At 37.9% G+C, this 18,982-nt stretch overlaps 1 protein-coding gene across 7 annotated transcripts in view; it reads right to left on the bottom strand.

The window, feature by feature from the left end:
* Positions 1 to 18,982, bottom strand: part of MINDY3 (MINDY lysine 48 deubiquitinase 3) — a 60,158-nt gene that overhangs the window by 26,561 nt on the left and 14,615 nt on the right. For 3 of the 7 annotated variants that reach the window (XM_074574573.1, XM_074574576.1, XM_074574577.1), the window contains 6 exons: positions 18,601 to 18,652; positions 16,568 to 16,682; positions 16,105 to 16,178; positions 15,573 to 15,652; positions 7,345 to 7,415; positions 6,108 to 6,188 (listed from right to left, as the gene is read on the bottom strand). In XM_074574573.1, coding sequence (XP_074430674.1) covers positions 6,108 to 6,188; positions 7,345 to 7,415; positions 15,573 to 15,652; positions 16,105 to 16,178; positions 16,568 to 16,682; positions 18,601 to 18,652 — 473 coding nt within the window. Of the gene's footprint in view, positions 1 to 6,107; positions 6,189 to 7,344; positions 7,416 to 15,572; positions 15,653 to 16,104; positions 16,179 to 16,567; positions 16,683 to 18,600; positions 18,679 to 18,982 lie in introns of all 7 variants that reach the window. The other 4 variants (XM_074574571.1, XM_074574572.1, XM_074574575.1 and 1 more) reach the window with 2 other exon arrangements.

Below are 18,982 nucleotides of genomic sequence, written 5' to 3'. Positions count from 1 at the left end.
AATCATATGATGGCTGAAGTTTCTCAAGAAAGCTACCTCCACTTAAAGCAAAAACTACACTTCTAATGAAAAAAAGGAGAAATAGAAACACAGACACTTCATAAGTGACAGTGCTCTAGATTTGTTACCTTTAGAGAAAACAAAACCTTTGGTTAAATTGATATAATGAACTTGTTTCATTAAAAACAAATATGCCACCATATACTGTTGCATCACATATAAAGTCTCTTTTACTATAATGGATAGTTTAGACAAAATCTACAAGTTACTTGGATAAATGCTGGTGTGAGAAACCACTTACATGAACGGAAAAAAGACCACGTTTCCCCATAGGAAACCTCCCAAACAAGCAATAAACAAAGAAACTGCCCAGAAGTGTCTGTTCATAGAAACACGCATCTGTAGTAGGAACAAATTCATCTGCAAGTAAAATTGGAGTAGACCCACAAAGAGCAGCATAAGGTTTCACAGTTATGCTCTGTGATCTTGCAAAGCTAGAATAGGGTAGATACCTCACAGAAGTATTTTATTTTGAGGTGGCCCCTGCCAACTATGAGACCATTATTATAAAGAGACTTGTCCTTTCTGCTAGGAAACTTATTTGGACAAAGCAACCCTTATGAACTACTGCGTTATTCAGAACAATTTAAATTCATTTAGCAATAGTGTTTACACCATGAAGCTTAAACCAACCAATAAAGTAACGTCAATTGTATTTGGGGGCCCACAGATCCCACAGGAAACATCCTGCTCTAATATTAATTTTAAGAAGGGGTCTCTTCTTGCAGAAAGGAGCTCTTAAATTAACAGCTAATAGCAATATTTGAAGATTCACTGCTGATTTAGCCAGGTCAGAGCTATTGTCAAGAACAGAGAGCATTTCTCTCCCTGCTCTTTATCAGTACTCAGAAAATTTAAACCCTACTTAAGCCCAGAAGTTATTTCTGCAGTTGCCTCATGCATCTATGTTCTTTCTACTGGATATCCAGACTACTGTCCTAACCAGTCTCAATTATACTTACTCATGGAAACTAAAGACTCTGAAGCCACACACTCTGAAACCATTTCCTGAAGTGGAATTCTTCAAAATGTGACTTTAACTTTCATTTCTTCTCTGATGAAGAAAGAATTTTTCAAAATCTGATTATTTGCATTCACTGGTGATGGGAGGAAGAAAAAAAAAAAAAAAGGATGGGCGTAGGTATTTTTCACTACCTTGCCAAAGTAGAAGAGCTCCTAAGTTAAAGGATAAGTATAATTTATTTGGGTATACACAGGTTACTTTTGCAGAGACCAGAGTTGTTAACACATACTAGTAATGGCTGAATTTTTACACATGCATCTCATTTTCTTTCATGGCCATTGACATTCTCTGTTGGTGTTCTGAGATTAAATGCTGTACCCAATAACACCCGCTCTTAGCCCAGTTCTGGTAAACACCACTGACCCAAATTCAGGATCTCCTATAGCAGTGTCAGTGTTTGCTCAGGTGTCCCTCTGTTGAACTTTGATCAAAAAGATTGTTTAGGAAAAGAAGTAAATATTCTTTCTTCTGAGAGACAATACGATCAAGGATGCTGAAGAAAGGCCCTGAGAATATGTAGAACAGGTTACAGTGATCAAAGTTAGAAAAATAAAAAAAACGTAATCTGAAACCATAAGTACAGTCCTTGCACAGCAAGACAGCCACACTTTCCTTGAAAAGCAGTAATTTGTAACTTATTCAGATATCTCAGCCAGGAATTTCTTCTGCTTATCTGATTCTTCAAGTCTAGATATGCTACAATGCCGTAACTGAAAATGGATAGCCAATTCTGTTGTGACCTGTGTTCTCCAAGACCTGGGAACAGACTAAGGGATTTTTTTAAGAACTTACACAGCCCTGAAGCATCCCCACGTACAGTTTCAATCACCTGAAGTCACCAGACAGACACCCTTTCCGTGCTGTCTTTTCACTTTCAACAAGTCTTGACTTCAAACTTCCAGACCACGTGAGTTTGCATGTCAGCAGACAGCATTTAGAAAGCAGCTATTAAACTGCTGTTGTTTTTCCTATTCTTTGCACTGAAACATTTTCTTATTATATTGTACGTAACATTAACCTGTTGATATTCTTTTACACAGTACCTGACCACACTCTGACATTCCTAAAAGTTCTGAATAGTCTCAGCTTGTCATAACTTCCTATGTTACGATTATCATAAAAATAACCAAGAACTGACCATACAGCACTTGATCCAGAGCATCACAGCCTTATCTCTACATTAAGTAATTTAGAGCTGCCCCACTTCTCACTCTCTCTTTTTCCTGCAATAAATAATAATAAAAAAAGACTGTAACTTTAAAGTTGATTTTTAGAGGACATTTACAATGCCGTCTATTTGTGTTAGCACCATCTGACAGAGCATGCAGGGATACTCAGTGTGTCAGATGAAAGCTTCCTTGTTTATTTTTGTTGGCCTGAGGCCATTTGAAAGTTTTCTCATTCACTGAAAGGGCGGGCAGGGAGAGGCATAAACGATGGCTGCTTGGATTTAGGTGTCTATGGGGAAGCTAAATACTCACCTTTTTCAGGGAAAAGCTACCTTGTTGCAAATGCAGAGTCCGTGACCACTATAAGTAATAGCCACCACCCTTATTTTTTCAGTAAACGTTAAGTTTGGATTGCTGAATATCAAGCAACTTTCTGGCCTTATACACACATAGTTGTAATTGAAAGAAAGAAAATGTACTGGTACTAAATATGGTTCCCTGCTAACCTTTGCCCCCCATTCCCAACTATTCACACAAGGTTTTTCAGCTCTTATGATACACTAAGTATCAGAGTTCTGAAGAACTAACTACTTAGGTAATACAAATGTTTATATCTCCTTTCCAACTTCATTACATACTCAATCTGCAGAGCAAGCTGTAGTATGTTTGCTCAATGCAGTCTACCTTAGAAATGAAAATACAGAAGATGCAAGTGAAGCTTCATTTCAGATGTTTCCAGATTCTATTTTCTTTCGTCTAGAAAGAACAGTTCCCATGTTTTGTATAGGAGACTAACCACTGCATTTTGACTTGTGTCTGCGTGGTTGTCTTCAAAATATCTGTAATAACTGTAAATAATTTTTTAGCTGGTGACAGGTCAGCTAAGTCCCAGGAAAAAAAAAAATTACTGATACCCTCTTCAATAAAATGGGCTTCAATCAAAATTGCCATTTTAAGGAAGAAATTATTTCTGAAATAATTTCTTTCTACCTCCAATTCCTTGTAGTAAAATGAGGCTAATATTTCTGTACATATCAAATGAGTTTTGACAATCAAGACGTGGAGATGAAGACCATGCCTATAGAATAAAATCTCTATTATTTTAGTAATGGGATAAACTGCTGACCCAGTGGTAGACTTTTGTTAAAACTAGGAATTGAATCAGCTGTCGCTGTTTAAGTCTACTTCATGCAGCAGCAGTTACAAGAGAACTTAAGTCCAGTTATGCACTTTAGTTCATTTTTTAATTTTCAATTCGAGCTATAAGTGTGATCTTCAGCCCAAAAATGTCATGCTGCATTTTGGTCATTCATTAAAATCCACTGAAAATGTAGGAAGTTTTAGAATGGACAGACTTAACTTATTTTAGAAAGTATGACTGAAAAACATTTCTCTGAAAGAAATGCAAATCTATTCTGACAGACAGCAACAGATGTCTATAGCATATAATTCAAAATGTCCTGACATACAAAAGCAAGGTGGATGATCTTTCCACAGTTACGAGGACAACTGTTGTTTATTGCTGTACCCCACATCAAAAGGAAAAATCTGAGTGAAGCATCTGAGTACTAAAGAACAGCAGTCAACTTTCTTTGAGTAGGGTGGTATGCAGAATTTGAGTAAAACCTTTTGCTTGTTGAACCTCCATGCTCAAGAAAAGTCTCTGAGACAGCAATGAAGATTCTGTCACGTTCCCTAATTACCCCACACTACTTGTCCATAGTGACGGTAACCTAGGAAGACTGCTTTTTCTAGGTTCCTAAGCCAAATTACTTAGGTAATAACAAAAAGTGACTGTTATTCTGCTTAATAATTGCCTAATGTTCTTCCATTTAAACATAAGGGTTTAGGCTCCTGTAAATCATATGCAGCTTGAAAAAATTAAAGCTGTAATTGGTTTTTTTTTTCCAAACTTAATCTGCACTGCTTTTGGCTCTGCACTCCAGTTTCCCCTTTCTGTTCTGCAGATTTCTTTCTCATGTAATCAAACTCACCATCAAGCTAGAAGTTATATCCTCAGTATCAAGCACCACCTAGACAACTACGCACACTACTTTAACAATTTGCTGACTAACCATTGGCAATGAATTCAAGTTTCTTCCAGTAGTTTTTGGCATGTAGCTTCAACTGATAGAATAATGAATTGCGGACACGATTTGTATTTCCACTGTAGCTGACATCTCTGCTCCACCTGAAATGCTCACCAACCTTTACTTTAGAAAGGGTGAGGTCAGACATGCATAGCAAGCATGCAAGGACTCTTGGAAGTTTTACACACCTTCAGCTCCTACTTCTTTTAATAAAAAAAAAATCTGGGAAATTCTTTACTAAGCCTAAGAAAGTTGCTTCCTTTTCCTGCTTTTTAGTTTCTAAGACATTAATCACAAGATGAAGCTTTCCACAGCCTAAGGGGAGTTCAGTGAAGAAAGAGGAACCAACCTATATTGGAGACACCAGACATTAATGCCCAGTTACTTTAAACCCAGCAAACAGCCCTCAACATCCTAAAAGAAAGAGCTTTAGAAATGGATTTCTACCTGGAAATGGTCACTGTAGACACAAAACGTTAGAAAGTGTAGTAACATTTTGACAGGTACACTTGACTTGTATAATAGAGTGATTATGGCTATTTGCATCAGACTCCTATCTATATGACAAGGTACTGACTTCAATGGTATAATTCATAAAAATTGTGGATCAAATTTCAAAACTGAAATCAAACAACTTTTGTAGGAAAGACTGCCTGGGGAGAGAGTAAGGCAGAAAAACATCCAAAGGGGGATACGGATTTTTCTATTACCATGGAGTACTGAAGCATTTATCAGACACAAGGAATTCAGGGAAATTCTAGTATAGCATTTGCATTAGAATCTGCAAAACAATATTCAGTGTGCAACATAGGCTAATTAATTTAAAGGATTTCTAATTTAAGTTTAAAGGTAAAGAAATACCACAAGTAAACTTCCAATGTATTGCGGAGGTTTGTTTGTTTGTTTTTAAGAAAAAACTCCAACTTTTTTGTGTCCTGTTATTAAAGATTAGGCCAAAGTTTTCCTTAAGGAAATTCAACAGTTAAAGAAATTATGACTAAGTCTGTCATATCGTATAGCACTTACTTTCAAGATTTATACCTAAAATATTCATTCATTTGTAACATAATAAGTATAGGAAAGTTCAGTCCTAATAACTACTAATAAATATACTAGTAAGTACCATGTAAAGTTACAGTAAATATTTTTAATCAGAAACAAGTGTTCTATAGAAATAAAAAAATGTAGATGAAAACAACTAACAATCTTTGACTGAAGAAATAGAAGTCGTCTCCTCATAAAATTTGGTCTAAGACTTTAAACTGAGAACTCATCTCAAAAGCATTTTCTATGCTCCACAGATTACAGTACGTATCTCACAGAACAAACACAAGGAATTCTCATAACAATCCTGATATTCATTTTTAATCTAGAACAAAGAACTATGGTTATACATTAAAAATTGTGGAAGTACTGTCAGGTAGATTAAACTACTAACAGGCACCTACACATAACAATTTCCTTTTTATCTCTCTCTTGTACTACAGAAATTTGAGACAGTACTTATCCCAATTATGGTGTTTGAAAGCATACCTTTCCTCCAGCCCAATAAATTAAGCTAGAACCAAAAGACTACACTAAAATTTATGACATACCATTAAACCATTTGAACAACTCTGCCTTCAAGGGAAGGCTTAATTAAAAGGTTTGGTGACTACATTTTTACATCAAAGCCACGTGAAACTCACACTGTAGCAAGATCTGAACTTTAAATTTATGTGGTCTTTATCTGCCTGAGGTTACCAAAAATCACAACTAACATACCTTGGCAAAAAAGACTGTGAGGTGTGTTTCACTGCCCAGTATCCAAATGGGAAACTTCGGAGATTTCAAATAGGAGCCAACCTTAAAAAGCACAACAAAATCAGAAACATAAAGCAAACCCAGAAAACTCAGTTAGTGATCAAGTTAATGACAATTCAGTTAGTGAAGTCCCAACTGCTCTGAAAACTACTATAAAATATTCGATGAAACGACAAAACAGCGCAAAATACTTCAGATTCTAATTTTGATCACTGATTCCTATTTGACTTGGAAAACAACATAGCTTATAATGATTAACTGAAATAAGACAGCGGTGAGAAAGTGGTACCAACAATACTTCTTATTTCAACCTTGGAGACATGCTTCAAACACTGCACACAAATAAGTAACCCTATGCTTAACAACACTATAATTGGATGCTAAATGAGATAGAAGTCCACTTATTAGCTGGTTTTGGATGAATCTATTCAGAATTGACACTTAATTAATAAATGAAGGGACAGCTAGCTACAGTCAATATGCCAACATTCTCCAAACTACATAATCCTTTAACCCTGAGCTAAGTTAAAGGAATTCAATAGAGATTGAAAAGGAAGCAAAGAACAACCAAAAAGCCTTTTGAAAACAAGGGTATTAATGCTGTTTGAAAAGTAGTATTTGTAAAGCACAAAATTGCTCAAATAAAAACCTTAAATCAAGAAATTCTGTGTCACAACAGGAAGAAACAACATGGACAACGTTGTACTTTAGTTACTTTCAGATGCTTACAGATGAATACATGAAGTAACTTTTACGTCTTGAATATATTATACTCAGAACACATTTACTTAATAGCAGTTTTACCATTTTTATTTACGGCTATTTATTTTAAATGGAGGACAGTGATAGCATAAAAAGGGAACAATAAAACTGCAACATTCACAACAGCAAGCCACTTTGGGACTTGACAGTTTTATAACTATTTACATAACTTGCATTAAACATTATTTTAGTAAAAACATAAGCTTCTAACCAGCTATATTAAATTGGTGCAATGAAGTTCTATTTTAAATAGCAAACCACGTTTATTCAGTAAGATGCAATTAACAATAATATAGTATTACTCTCAATTTCAATTTGAAGTTGAATACACTTTGAAAGTTGCTTAGTATCTCCAGTTATACACAGCGAAGCTTCTAGTAATACTGTCAAAGAAGCCCACAACACCTTAGCGAAAGAAAAATTTTAAACAACTTACCTTACAATATCTCAGAGATTCCATCAATGTCAAAAAGCCTACTGTTGCCTGTTTATGTATACCAAGAAGTTCTGTTCAAAACAAAACACAAAATTTATTCAAGAAAAATCCGTTTTTTTCTTACTTTCAAAATTGGTCAAATAACAACAATTTTGAAAATCATGTGGTTTTAGCAAAAATGGCAAATCCTGAAGGTATACTCAAAAAACTACAAGGGTTTATTAATTTCCTTTTCTATAAAATAAGAGCCAAATGGATGGTTTTAGAAGTTTCCTGCCGATAGCCTCTTTTCAAGTTTTTGGATTTATTAGGAGATGGAGTACTTGTAACTTACATCAAAATTATTCTCAGACGAAGTTAAGAAAGACAGCTACCTTGAAGGAGAAAACCCATAGATATGCATATATGTTGTGGGGTTTGGTGGTTTTTTGGTGGTTTATTTTGGTTGTGGGTTTTGGTTTTTTTTTGGGTAAGAGTTCCCTGGCTATATTTACCTTAATCATTTTATATTCTGAATAGTAAAACATAATTTTGCAAATCATAGTTTTCTTAATAGGAAAGAAAGCATTCCCTCAATTTGATTTACTGCACTGACTTCCATTTAATGTATCATACAGCTCTCAAACACACACAGCTGTCAGGAATAGCTGAAATATTTATGTATGACTGATTGGAAGAGCACTTACAGGGCCTTATTTGAGGCTCACTAATAAAGAATGAGAAAGCACTTCAACATTCAGGCTTAGACGCTAGTTAGAATCATAAGGATTTGAAGAAGCTCTGGGGTTACATATACATCATCAACATCTCAACAGTGCAAGTTCTGTCTACTTGAAACAGCTCTGCTAGGTCCCTAAACATTGTCTAAACAAAGAACGGCACATACCTGTATCCTGCAAATACACATTGGAACACATGCCACGATCAATTTAACAAGATCTGTATTTCCTTTTTGCAGAGAATACTGACTTTTGTATTTAAAAGTTCCTTCTAAAACACCAATTCTCAACTATATTTTTTAGCACTGAACATTCATGTACAATGGCATAGAACTATGACATCTTCATACACAGGCTAAAGCCTCATGACCATAGCAAGTGAAAGAAACTGTTCTAAATTTAGAAGATTTCTTGACTTTCATAAATCAACTCTGCATTTCACTGCAACTCATAGCACAAGGCATGGCATGCCATGTGTCCTTCACCAACTTCAAGTTTACTTCCCTAAATTTTGCAACAGTGCAGAACAGTTATTATAGTAATGGTTTACCTTTATCCTCTACTGTTAAAAGAAAAAAACCCCAACCACACCCAAAACAAAACAACAGCTCCAACAAACAAAACCCAAAAAACTTAAAACCAGTAGCTTGTTCACTACCTTTGTGGCCTGGAAGTACAAGTCCTTCCTTAGAGTTGTCAGCTACACATATTAAAAGGTTCTCTTTGCAGTGCAGAGTTCTCTGATCTGAAACCATACTTTCAAGGATTATCTTCAAACTTGCTTGGAATTAAAACATTCGGTGGTGCATAGATAATACTTTGCAGAATTCCATTACCTCACTGACTTATAGCTGTCTTGCTATAAATTGCCATTCGCTGAGACAATTCATGCTTTCTTTGAGCCAAGGACAAGAGAGCTAGCCCAATTAAAAAACTAGTCAAGGATCCTTCAAATTACGGAATAGCTATTGCTCAGAAATAGCACATTTATGTGTGAAATGAAGAGAAACAAATGGCAGAAATAAGCAACAGTACATTAGAGAAATAATTTTAACACATCACCTGTATTTCTTAAAGATCACTAACAAAAATCAATGTAAAGTTCAGTCTGCTAAACAGATTTCAGCTTTAGGGCCTGATGCTTGCAACAGAACAGCAAAGTTACACATAGATAATATTTATTATTCAGAAAAAAAATTATCACATTATTAAGTATTTTGTTCCCCTGACAGATAAGTAGATGAGAACTCTGATAACTAGAGAGAGCTGGGATCCTGGCTACGACAGTAGCTGCAGAGTGTGAATATCCTGACTAGCCAGTAGTCACGCTACACAGAGGGCATATTGGAAAGCTATTAGGTTAACTTCAGCCTGTAGTCACTGGTTTACCCATGCCTCCTTCAGTGTTAGTCAACAGAGAAGACAGACACAAAAGCAAAAATCCCTTTCAAGTACTTAGGAGGAAAGAAAAGGAGACTAGCTGCTCTAAATCAAAGTTCATCCTTGTGAATATCCTCACCCCACAAGAAGAAAAAACAGACCTGGAAGAGATCTGATAACAGAATCACAGAATGGTTTGGGTTGGAAGGGATCTTAAAGATCATCTAGTTCCAACCCCCCCCGCCACGGGCAGGGACACCTCTCACTAGACCAGGTTGCTCAAAGCCTCACCCAGCCTGGCCTTGAACACTTCCAGGGGTGGGGCATTGACAGCTTCCCTGGGCAACCAGTTCCAGTGCCTCACTACCCTCACAGTAAAGAAATTTTTCCTGATATCCAATCTAAATCTACCCTCTTTCAGTTTGAAGCCATTACCCCGTGTCCTATCATTACACTCCCTGATAAAGAGTCCCTCCCTGCTTTTCCTGTGGGCCCCCTTTAGGTACTGGAAGGCTGCTATAAGGTCTCCCATAGCCTTCTCTTCTCCAGGCTGAACAACCCCAACTCTCTCAGTCCGTCCTCATAGCATAGGTGCTCCAGCCCTCTGATCATCTTCGTGGCCCTCCGCTGGGCCCGTTCCTACAGGTCCATGTCCTTCTTGTGGTGAGGACTCCAGAGCTGGACACAGTACTCCAGGTGAGGTGTCACGAGAGCAGAGTAGAGGGACAGAGTCACCTCCCTCGACCTGCTGGCCACGCTTCTTTTGATGCAGCCCAGGATGTGGTTGGCTTTCTGGGCTGCAAGTGTGCATTACCTGCTCATGTTGAGCTTCTCGTCCACCAGCAACCCCAAGCTCTTCTGCTCAGGGCTGCTCTAAAGCCATTCCCCACACAACCTGTATTTGTACCTGGGATTGCCATGACCCAGGTGCAGGACCTTGCACTTGGCCTGGTGGAACTTCATGAGGTTCGCACAGGCCTACCTCTCCAGCCTGTCAAGGTCCCTCTGGATGGCATCCCTTCCCTCCAGTGTGTCGACCGTGCCACACAGCTTGGTGTCATCAGCAAACTTGCTGAGGGTGCACTCAATGCCACTGTCCATGTCACCGACAAAGATATTAAAACAGCACTAGTCCCGGTACTGACCCCTGAGGAACGCCACTCACCACTGGTTTCCATGCGGACATTGAGCCATTGACTGCAACCCTTTGAGTGCGGTCATCTAGCTAGCTCCTTATCCACCGAGTGGTCCATCCATCAAATCTATGCTTTTCCAATTTAGAGACCAGGATGTCGTGCGGGACAGTGTCAAACACTTTGCATAAGTCCAGGTAGATGACGTTGGTTGCTTTCCCCTTACCTACCAATGCTGTGGCAACATCATAGAAGGCCACCAAATTTGTCAGGCATGATTTGCCTTTGGTGAAGCCATGTTGGCAATCACCAATCACCTCCTTATTTTCCATGTGCCTTAGCAGAGTTTCCAGGAGGATGTGCTCCATGATCTTGCCAGGCACAGAGGTGAGACTGACTGGTCTGTAGTTCCCTGGGTCATCCTTTTTTCTTTTGAAAATGGGGATAACACCAAAGATCATCTAAGAAAATGAATACGCATACCTCTCATCAGAAAGTTAGTTTCTCATTTTTTTAAAAGCACTTCTGCAAAGTACTCAAATTTCTAAAAAGGGAGGAAACCGCAGTCCAAACTGATGATGGTTTTGAAATGTAGTACTACCAACCGTAACAGAATATCGCCACCTAGTGACAACATGAACCACCGCACATTCTTGGCACCACTTAGAAAAAGCAATTACATTATTTATATTCATATTAAATTGCTACACTTCACATAAGAATGACAGCCTTTAAAAAAGGAGAAAAAAAATAATCTACCTCCCCATATCTTCCTACTGTGGATGATTATGGCAAGAGATGAGATTGGAATAAGAGGAAAGGTTCAAAGGGCAGTCAAAATCAAACCAAAGAAGAGGGATCATTTCACTGGTATTTATGCCAGTGGTGGCCAAAACCAATTCAAGTTAATAACTCCTGCATTATTTGGAAAATATGCAATATTGTAAGAGTCAGAGCTCTGAGTATAATCTGCAAACTACCTGGTAATTCCTCAAGTTTGTAATTCAGTATGTTCTTTGTCACTGATAAAATTACTAACAGTAACTTTAAACTGACTTCAAAATAATTTTCAAGATTTCCTTACTAATTAAAAATTGCTTATCTAACAGTTGAACAACAGGTAAAGTGGCTTTACATAACTTCTGAAGAAAAATGTAAGGTGAGTGCCATTCTGAAAATTCAACACAGTAAATATGTTTACTTATAATAGCATCACCTATAAGCATTCTTCCTGTTCCTGCATTGCAGTCGAATCTTCTCACTGTTGCTTCATTGCTGCCCCTGCAAATACGCTATGAACCACATCCCATCCACAGCTTTCTGCAGTTCTTTAGCACCACCTTTCCCCCGTGCCCTGGGAAACCTTTCCTGACCTTCAGTTCCAGAAGTTCACCTACTGATTACACCTGCTCACAGAAGTACCCGAAATCTCTATTATGTTTACACATGGAAAAATCCAGCAGCACTGGCAATCAGCTCTGTACAGTACTAACGTCAAACCCTCCAACTTGCAGTCACTTGACCAGAGGAATTTAAGGCAAATGACCAGTAATGAAACCAGAAAAAACACACATTAAGAGCCAACTTCAGAAGAGTCAGCAAACATTCAATTCTTGATATTTTGACACTGGCAACCCTTCTACACGAGAAACTCATAGCATTGGCAGAAACGATGCTGAATACTACGGCCAAAAAGAATCAAAATACAGGAGAAATGATTGAAGGAGGAAAGAAAAGATGACAAAAAGGATTGAAAGATAAAGGAAACATGACAATGTATCCAAAATTCAGTCTTGCCTAAGAAGCTGTGATCAGTACAAGCTGTTCTTTGCCCTTCTTTTTGATAGGCAACACAAATCACTCTGTAATAGATACTGATTATAGACTTAAGAGAGCGAATAAGCTGGTTTTGACTATAGTCATCCCAAGGACTTGAAGAAAATGGAGGGGTCCTAACAGTGCTTAAGTCCAATTACTTGACTGGTGAAAAACTAACAGGACATATAATACCAGATTCTTAAAATGTACTAAAGATTATTTTCTGCTCCACCTCTCCCCCCAAAACGAGACAGATTTTTCTATGGGAGTTCTGATTCTGGATTTTTAAGGCAGAATTGACTGAGAACCTAAATGCGGAATATTACCGTGTGAAAAGAGAGTTCTGTATTCTCAGAAAAGAAAAAAATTCCACCTGGGACAACTAATTAATAAGGTTTACCAGAAAGACAACCTGAAAGGCAAACAAGGGAACGAGCTGCAAGACTTCAAAAAACGTTATATTAAATTGCAGAACAGCAAATTATACCAGTGTTAAGGAAAACTGCAAGAACAATTCAGATTCATTGATCATAATCTAACAATTCAGACTGATAAATCATAATTTAAAAATCAAAAAGAGAAAATAGAAAACACTGAATAGACAAATCATGGAAGGTTAATTACAACAAATTTCATTTAGAAAGAGGGAGGGATAACTGACAACAATGTTCCATACATGCAGCATGAATCCAGTTAGGAATTGACTGATAAAACATAAAAGAAAATGATATATAAAGAAAATACAAGTATTCGAAGCTAACTTTGCTTTGATTCACAAAAAGGTAAATGATGTCATATACTTAAGATGATTAACAAGGAGATTACAACAAACAAAACTGGCTAAAAAACTGCAAATAAGACAGAGGTGTTCAAGCTTGCAGATCCTAATGAAACTCATATAACATGTAAGTAGCTAGACAAAATAAGTGTCTGAACCATTAATGATCACCTTACCTACCAAAGATAAATGAGGTGTCAGGAGACTAGAAAAGGGAAACCAAGGTACTTACCCTAACAAAAACAACAAAAAAAGCTTAAGGAATGTATTGGGTTTGCATGGAAATGTTTTGGTAGCAAGCAGGCTATAGGGGTGGTTTCTGTGAGAAGCCATTAGAAGCTTCTCCCATGTCTGACGGAGCCAATGCCAGCTGGCTCCAAGACAAACCCGCTGCTGGCCAAGGGCGAGCCCATCAGCAACAGTGGTGGCACCTCTGTGGGACAGCAACCAGGAGAGAAGAGTGAGAGTAACAACTCAGCGGACACCAAGGTCAGGGAAGAAGGAGGGGGAGCAGATGTTCCAGGCACTGGAGCAGAGATTCCCCTGCAGTTCATGGTGAAGACCATGGAGAGGCAGGCTGTCCCCCTGCAGTCAATGGAGGCTAACGGTGGAGCAGATATCCACCTGCAGCCCGTGGAGGACCCCACGCCGGAGCAGGTGGATGCACCCAAAGGAGGCTGTGACTGTGTGGGAAGCCCACGTTGGAGCAGGCTCCTGGCAGGACCTGTGGCCCCGTGGAGAGAGCAGCCCATGCTGGAGCAGGTTTGCTGGCAGGACTTGTGACCCCATGGGGGACCCATGCTGGAGCAGTCTGTTTCTGAATGACAGCACCCCATGTAAGGACTCACATTGGAGAAGTTCATGGAGGACTGTCTCCCATGGGAGGAACCCCACGCTGGAGCAGGGGGAGAGTGTGAGAAGTCCTCTCCCTGACGGGGAAGGAGTGGCAGAGACAACATTTATTTCTCATTACCCTGCTCTGATTGGATTGGTAATTGCTGAGTGATCTCCCTGTCTTTATCTCGACCCATGAGCCTTTCATTATATTTTCTCTCCCCCTGTCCAGCTGAGGAGGGGAGTGACAGAGCAGCTTTGGTGGGAAGCTGGCATCCAGCCAGGGGCAACCCACCACAAGGAAGAACCAAGGAGAAAGGATTATTTTAACCTCTGAGGGGCCTTGAAACAAATTAGTAATCTATTTGCATGCACGAGGACAGACAAAAAAAAAAAAATCAAAATCAAGAAAGCAGTCAGATGACGGGCTCATCAATAATAAATAGACTGCAATAATCCAATCTAAACACCCTGGTAAGAAGTCCACCAAATAGGGACAAGAAGAGTTAGATACAATATCCAAATGACATTCCAATAAGCCTGACGCTGAAGTACAGCCTGTGTTTACCAAGTGGAATCACAATCAAGTGAAAGTCTAAATAGTCTCAAAGGAGAATATTACTTGTTCACTGTCAAGCCAGCGCATTTCGACTCAGGTCTTCCATGGATCTGTCTTGAACTTCAATTCGTCAGTATTTTCAGAGATGACTTAGATGATGGAAAATCCTTGTAAAAAACATGCTGATGAGTCCAAGATGGACTTTGTAGCAGTGGGAGAGAAGGTGTGAGCGCTTCTACAATTAAAAGCGTTCCTGCTTTCAGATCATCTTATCTGTTTGTAATATGAAATGCAAAAAACACAAGAACTTGCTAATCATCTTGGTGGCCTTCCACTGGACTTGCTCTGCTATGTCAGTGTCTTTCCTGTACTGAGGAGCCCAAAACTGGACACGCCACTCTACATGTGTTCCCAAAAGTGCCATGTAGTGGGAAAGAAACATCACTTCCCTCCAACTGCTGGCTATCCTCCTCCTAATGTAGCCCAAGATGCAGCTGGCCTTCTTTGCCAGAGGGGCACACTGATGACTCACGCACAACTCACTGCCCACAAGGACCTCATGTCCTTTTCTACAAATTTGCTTCCTAGCCAGTCAGTGCTGCCCTGTGCTGTTGCAGGGGCTGATTCCATCCCAGATGCAGGACTTTGATGAAATTCATGAGGTTCCTGTCAGGCCATTTCTCTAGCCTGATGTGGCTGCTCTGAATAGTGGCCCTGTCCGCAGTGTATTGACCAACTTTCCTAACTTGCAAAGACTGCACTTGCTTCCATCATCCAGGTCGTCAGCTACCTTACAATTTCAACTTGTAGCTGTCAATCCCGGATTCACTGATATTAACATCAGAGATTTTGTGCAAGTATATGTTATTTCCATTCGAGGTCTGCTCGAGCACAGGGCAGTAAACAAGGAGACTATCAAAAGAGTAATAGAGCATATTGCAAATCTGTAAGTCAGCATCCTATAATACATAAAAATTATGAACAAGCATAAACTAGAATCAACTTACTCATTCCTGAACATTCTCTGTCTCCATCCCACACGTTAGAAACGGCATGTCCCGTCAACAGGAGGTTAATCAAACTTTGGCTATATAACAGAAAGAAACAGCTTATTAAAAGGGGTGCACAATTTATTTCTGAAAAAGTGGTTCTCTCTAACAAATGGAAAAAATATTTTACTACCCGGACAGCTAAGCAGACCTTCTCTAACTATATACCTTTAATTAGCGCGTATTTGTAATTCAGCAATGCTAATATCTCCACTCTATCAATCAACAACTTGATACAAAAATGTAGCCCTGAATTTGAGAATTATTCCTCTGAAAATTCAGCAATAACAGCATTTCCTCAGAACTCATGCACTAAATGGAGTAAGCAGTGAAAAAGGCATGCTAAGTGTTGCTTTTAGCTATTATAAAGTTATAATTGAATCTTTGTCATAATGTCAATAATTTCCTAACAGAATGATCAGTTACAGAAACATAAAAAACTAGTCCACTAATCTATTTTAAATGGTAGCAACCATATTTTGCAGCTTACCTTCCATGACCGTAAACAGGATCTATCAATGGCTCAGTTGCATCTTCAATTTCATTTTTTATGTTTTCAATACCCTGCAGAAAAATTACAAACATTTTTGCTTTCTTAAGGAATACACTGCAACATCAGGAGGCTGATGGTCTTATATGAATTGATACCCAAACACGCTTCTTTGTTTTGATAAGAGATGGTAGGGATATACAAGGAAGGATGTTTCCAAAATCTGTAATTCTCCCATACCAGGAGGGAGGGGAAAAAAAAGGCTGAGCTTTCAAAGTTTTTATGCTGGAAATGTACTGCAACATGAATGAAGATGCCATTGTATCCATTTATCTAGATTTGACGTAGTTTCTCAGTTGAGTTTAGTGTTCACCTCTTACAGAAAAAGGGTTACATGATCAAACTTTCTCTTAACAAAGAAACAAAACAAACACACACACAAAATACCAAACAACCCACAAACCTTTGTCAGTATTACAGAATACAGAAAGAGCAATACTCCAAATCTGTTTGTCCACACTGAATATTGATCCCAAACTGCATCCTTCAGTTCAGGGAAGCTTTTGAATGCTCGTTTGCTAAAGACAAACAAACAAAAAAAAAGACAAAAAAAGGGAGAATGTATTTAGATGAAGTGTTAGAATAGTGTCACAAAGCACAAACAAGAACTATTATTACCTAACATGAAAATGTCCAAGTAAAACTGGTGTTGTATACAGAATGACATAGCAGCTATTCTGGAGTTACTATAACTGCCATAGAATCATTAGTATTTACCCATTAGAAGAAAAGAAATAATTCTGGAGCAGTGTGCAAAAATGAACATAGTTTTTATGTGCAAACACTAACCATAAAGTTACATATACTTGTGAAAGAGCAGACTGGCTTGAACCAGTAATTCTACAAAAGAGCTACTGAAATTGTGAATAGACTGTATGTCACCAAAATAATGTTTACATTATATAGTGTTCTGAAAGACATTCAGTCCATGAACAGTGGAGAAAAAACCCTCCACTTAACCAGGTAAGACTATCTTTCAAGCTTTTGAAGTATTTAGTATATCTCGCATGAGAATTTGATTTTGTTAGGCTCTAGCTTTGGAAAAAGCAAAATGTTTGAAATCACAAGTGGTACATTAGCATTTGGGAAACTCTCTGGTTGTATAATAGGGTTGCTGCCTGGATGGTTAGTTAACACCAGGTGATCATATGCTTAAAAAGAAAAAAAGTAAAATAAAAATAGAGGAATGGACGAGATCCATCAAGATTCCAGTGAAGTAATACATTTTCTATTTCTTGGGGTATTTAGAGCTAAATACTGCTTTTCAGAACACAAATATTAGTTTTTATTGAGTAATTCAAACCAGATTACGCTTTCTGCTTATCTTACACAAACTTAGGTGCATTATTGTTTTTTTGATTTCTTGCACACTTTTAGTAAGTCTTGTTTAAACAAGAAACATACATATGCAAAAATATATCCATAGATGGGTTTACTCTGGCTAACACTTGAGATTTTTAAACTGCCTTTCATTATCCATAGAGTATGCAAGGCATACGAGGTATGCAAGGCAAAGTCAGTTCTGAAATCCACCACTCAGCTTGATTTCAAGGCATGTGCCAGAGCATCCATTTCCAGTGAGAAAGACAGAAAAACTGAAGTGGGTACCACAAGTCCAAAGATCAAGGGGGTGAGTGGGAGGGAGGGGGAAGGCAAGAAATTAGTGTTTTGATCAGATAGGGTCACAAAAATTTTATGTTCTCCCTTTTCTTCTTTCCTCATATGGGTTTAAAGAACAAATTGTATTTACTACCGATACAATACGCAGTAGTTATTTCAGTACTAATTAGTAACATTTTCCATCTCAAGAGTTTTTTGAAATTCTGTTGCTCTTTATTTCCTTTTTGGGGATTTATTTGTATGACGATCACAATTGTTCAATGTGAAAATAAAAGGCTATTACCTTTAAAGATAAACTCACTAGAACTGTATTTACAACGCAAAAAGAGAACAGTGTTTACAGTATAAAACAAAAATCAGTCTCGTATATGAACATTTTTATAAATGTTTCCTACATTGTCCTGAATCAGAAGTGCTAGAAGATACTTTTTTTCAATATATATATCACAAGTATTTCATATAGAATCACCTGTGAAGATTACGTATAAAAAACCTGAGGATTAACATCTTTAATGTAAATGTGAATCTTAATTAGTTGTATTCATATACTTGAAATACACAAGTTATTCAGCCAATTTCACACATTACATTGCTCCGCTCCAGTTTTATTTTAAACCCTAATGCTTATGCTCAAAATAATATTCCATTTTAAACTGCAAAATGCAAAGAAACCCCCCCCCCCAAACAAAAACTAGAAATCCAAGTTTAACCTCATGTGTAACACACACAAAGTTCCTCAACATACCCCTTTCAGGACTGTGAATATTAGCGTAATTTCAAAATACTGTATTTTAAATGTTCCAACATATTACTTACTGAATTAATGCATGAAATCGCTCAAAGCCAAGCTCTTCGACAGCCAAGGCAGCTATACACAAGAGACACTTTTCAGCACTACACATGGCAAAAAAATGACACAAAATACACACAGCAAGCTAGTATACTTTCAAGCTTTAATTAGATTTTTAATTTTCCCTTGACATTTAAAATTTTTAACTGATTAGTGTAAATTAATTTACTGCAACATTAAGATTCCACCATACAAATTAGTGAGAACATTTCTATTTGGACTAGTCAATTTATTAAAAGCACAAAGCCACTGGAGTGTGTAGCCTTGAAAATGTTTGTTAAATACTACGCTGTTAATTTTGTACAAAACGTGGCTGTCACAAAGTCATCAAGCATATGCATACTATAG

The sequence above is a fragment of the Larus michahellis genome, chromosome 2 (assembly GCF_964199755.1).
Source record: "Larus michahellis chromosome 2, bLarMic1.1, whole genome shotgun sequence".
In the NCBI taxonomy this organism is placed as follows: Eukaryota; Metazoa; Chordata; class Aves; order Charadriiformes; family Laridae; genus Larus; species Larus michahellis.
This window is presented reverse-complemented; position numbering and strand designations above follow the sequence as displayed.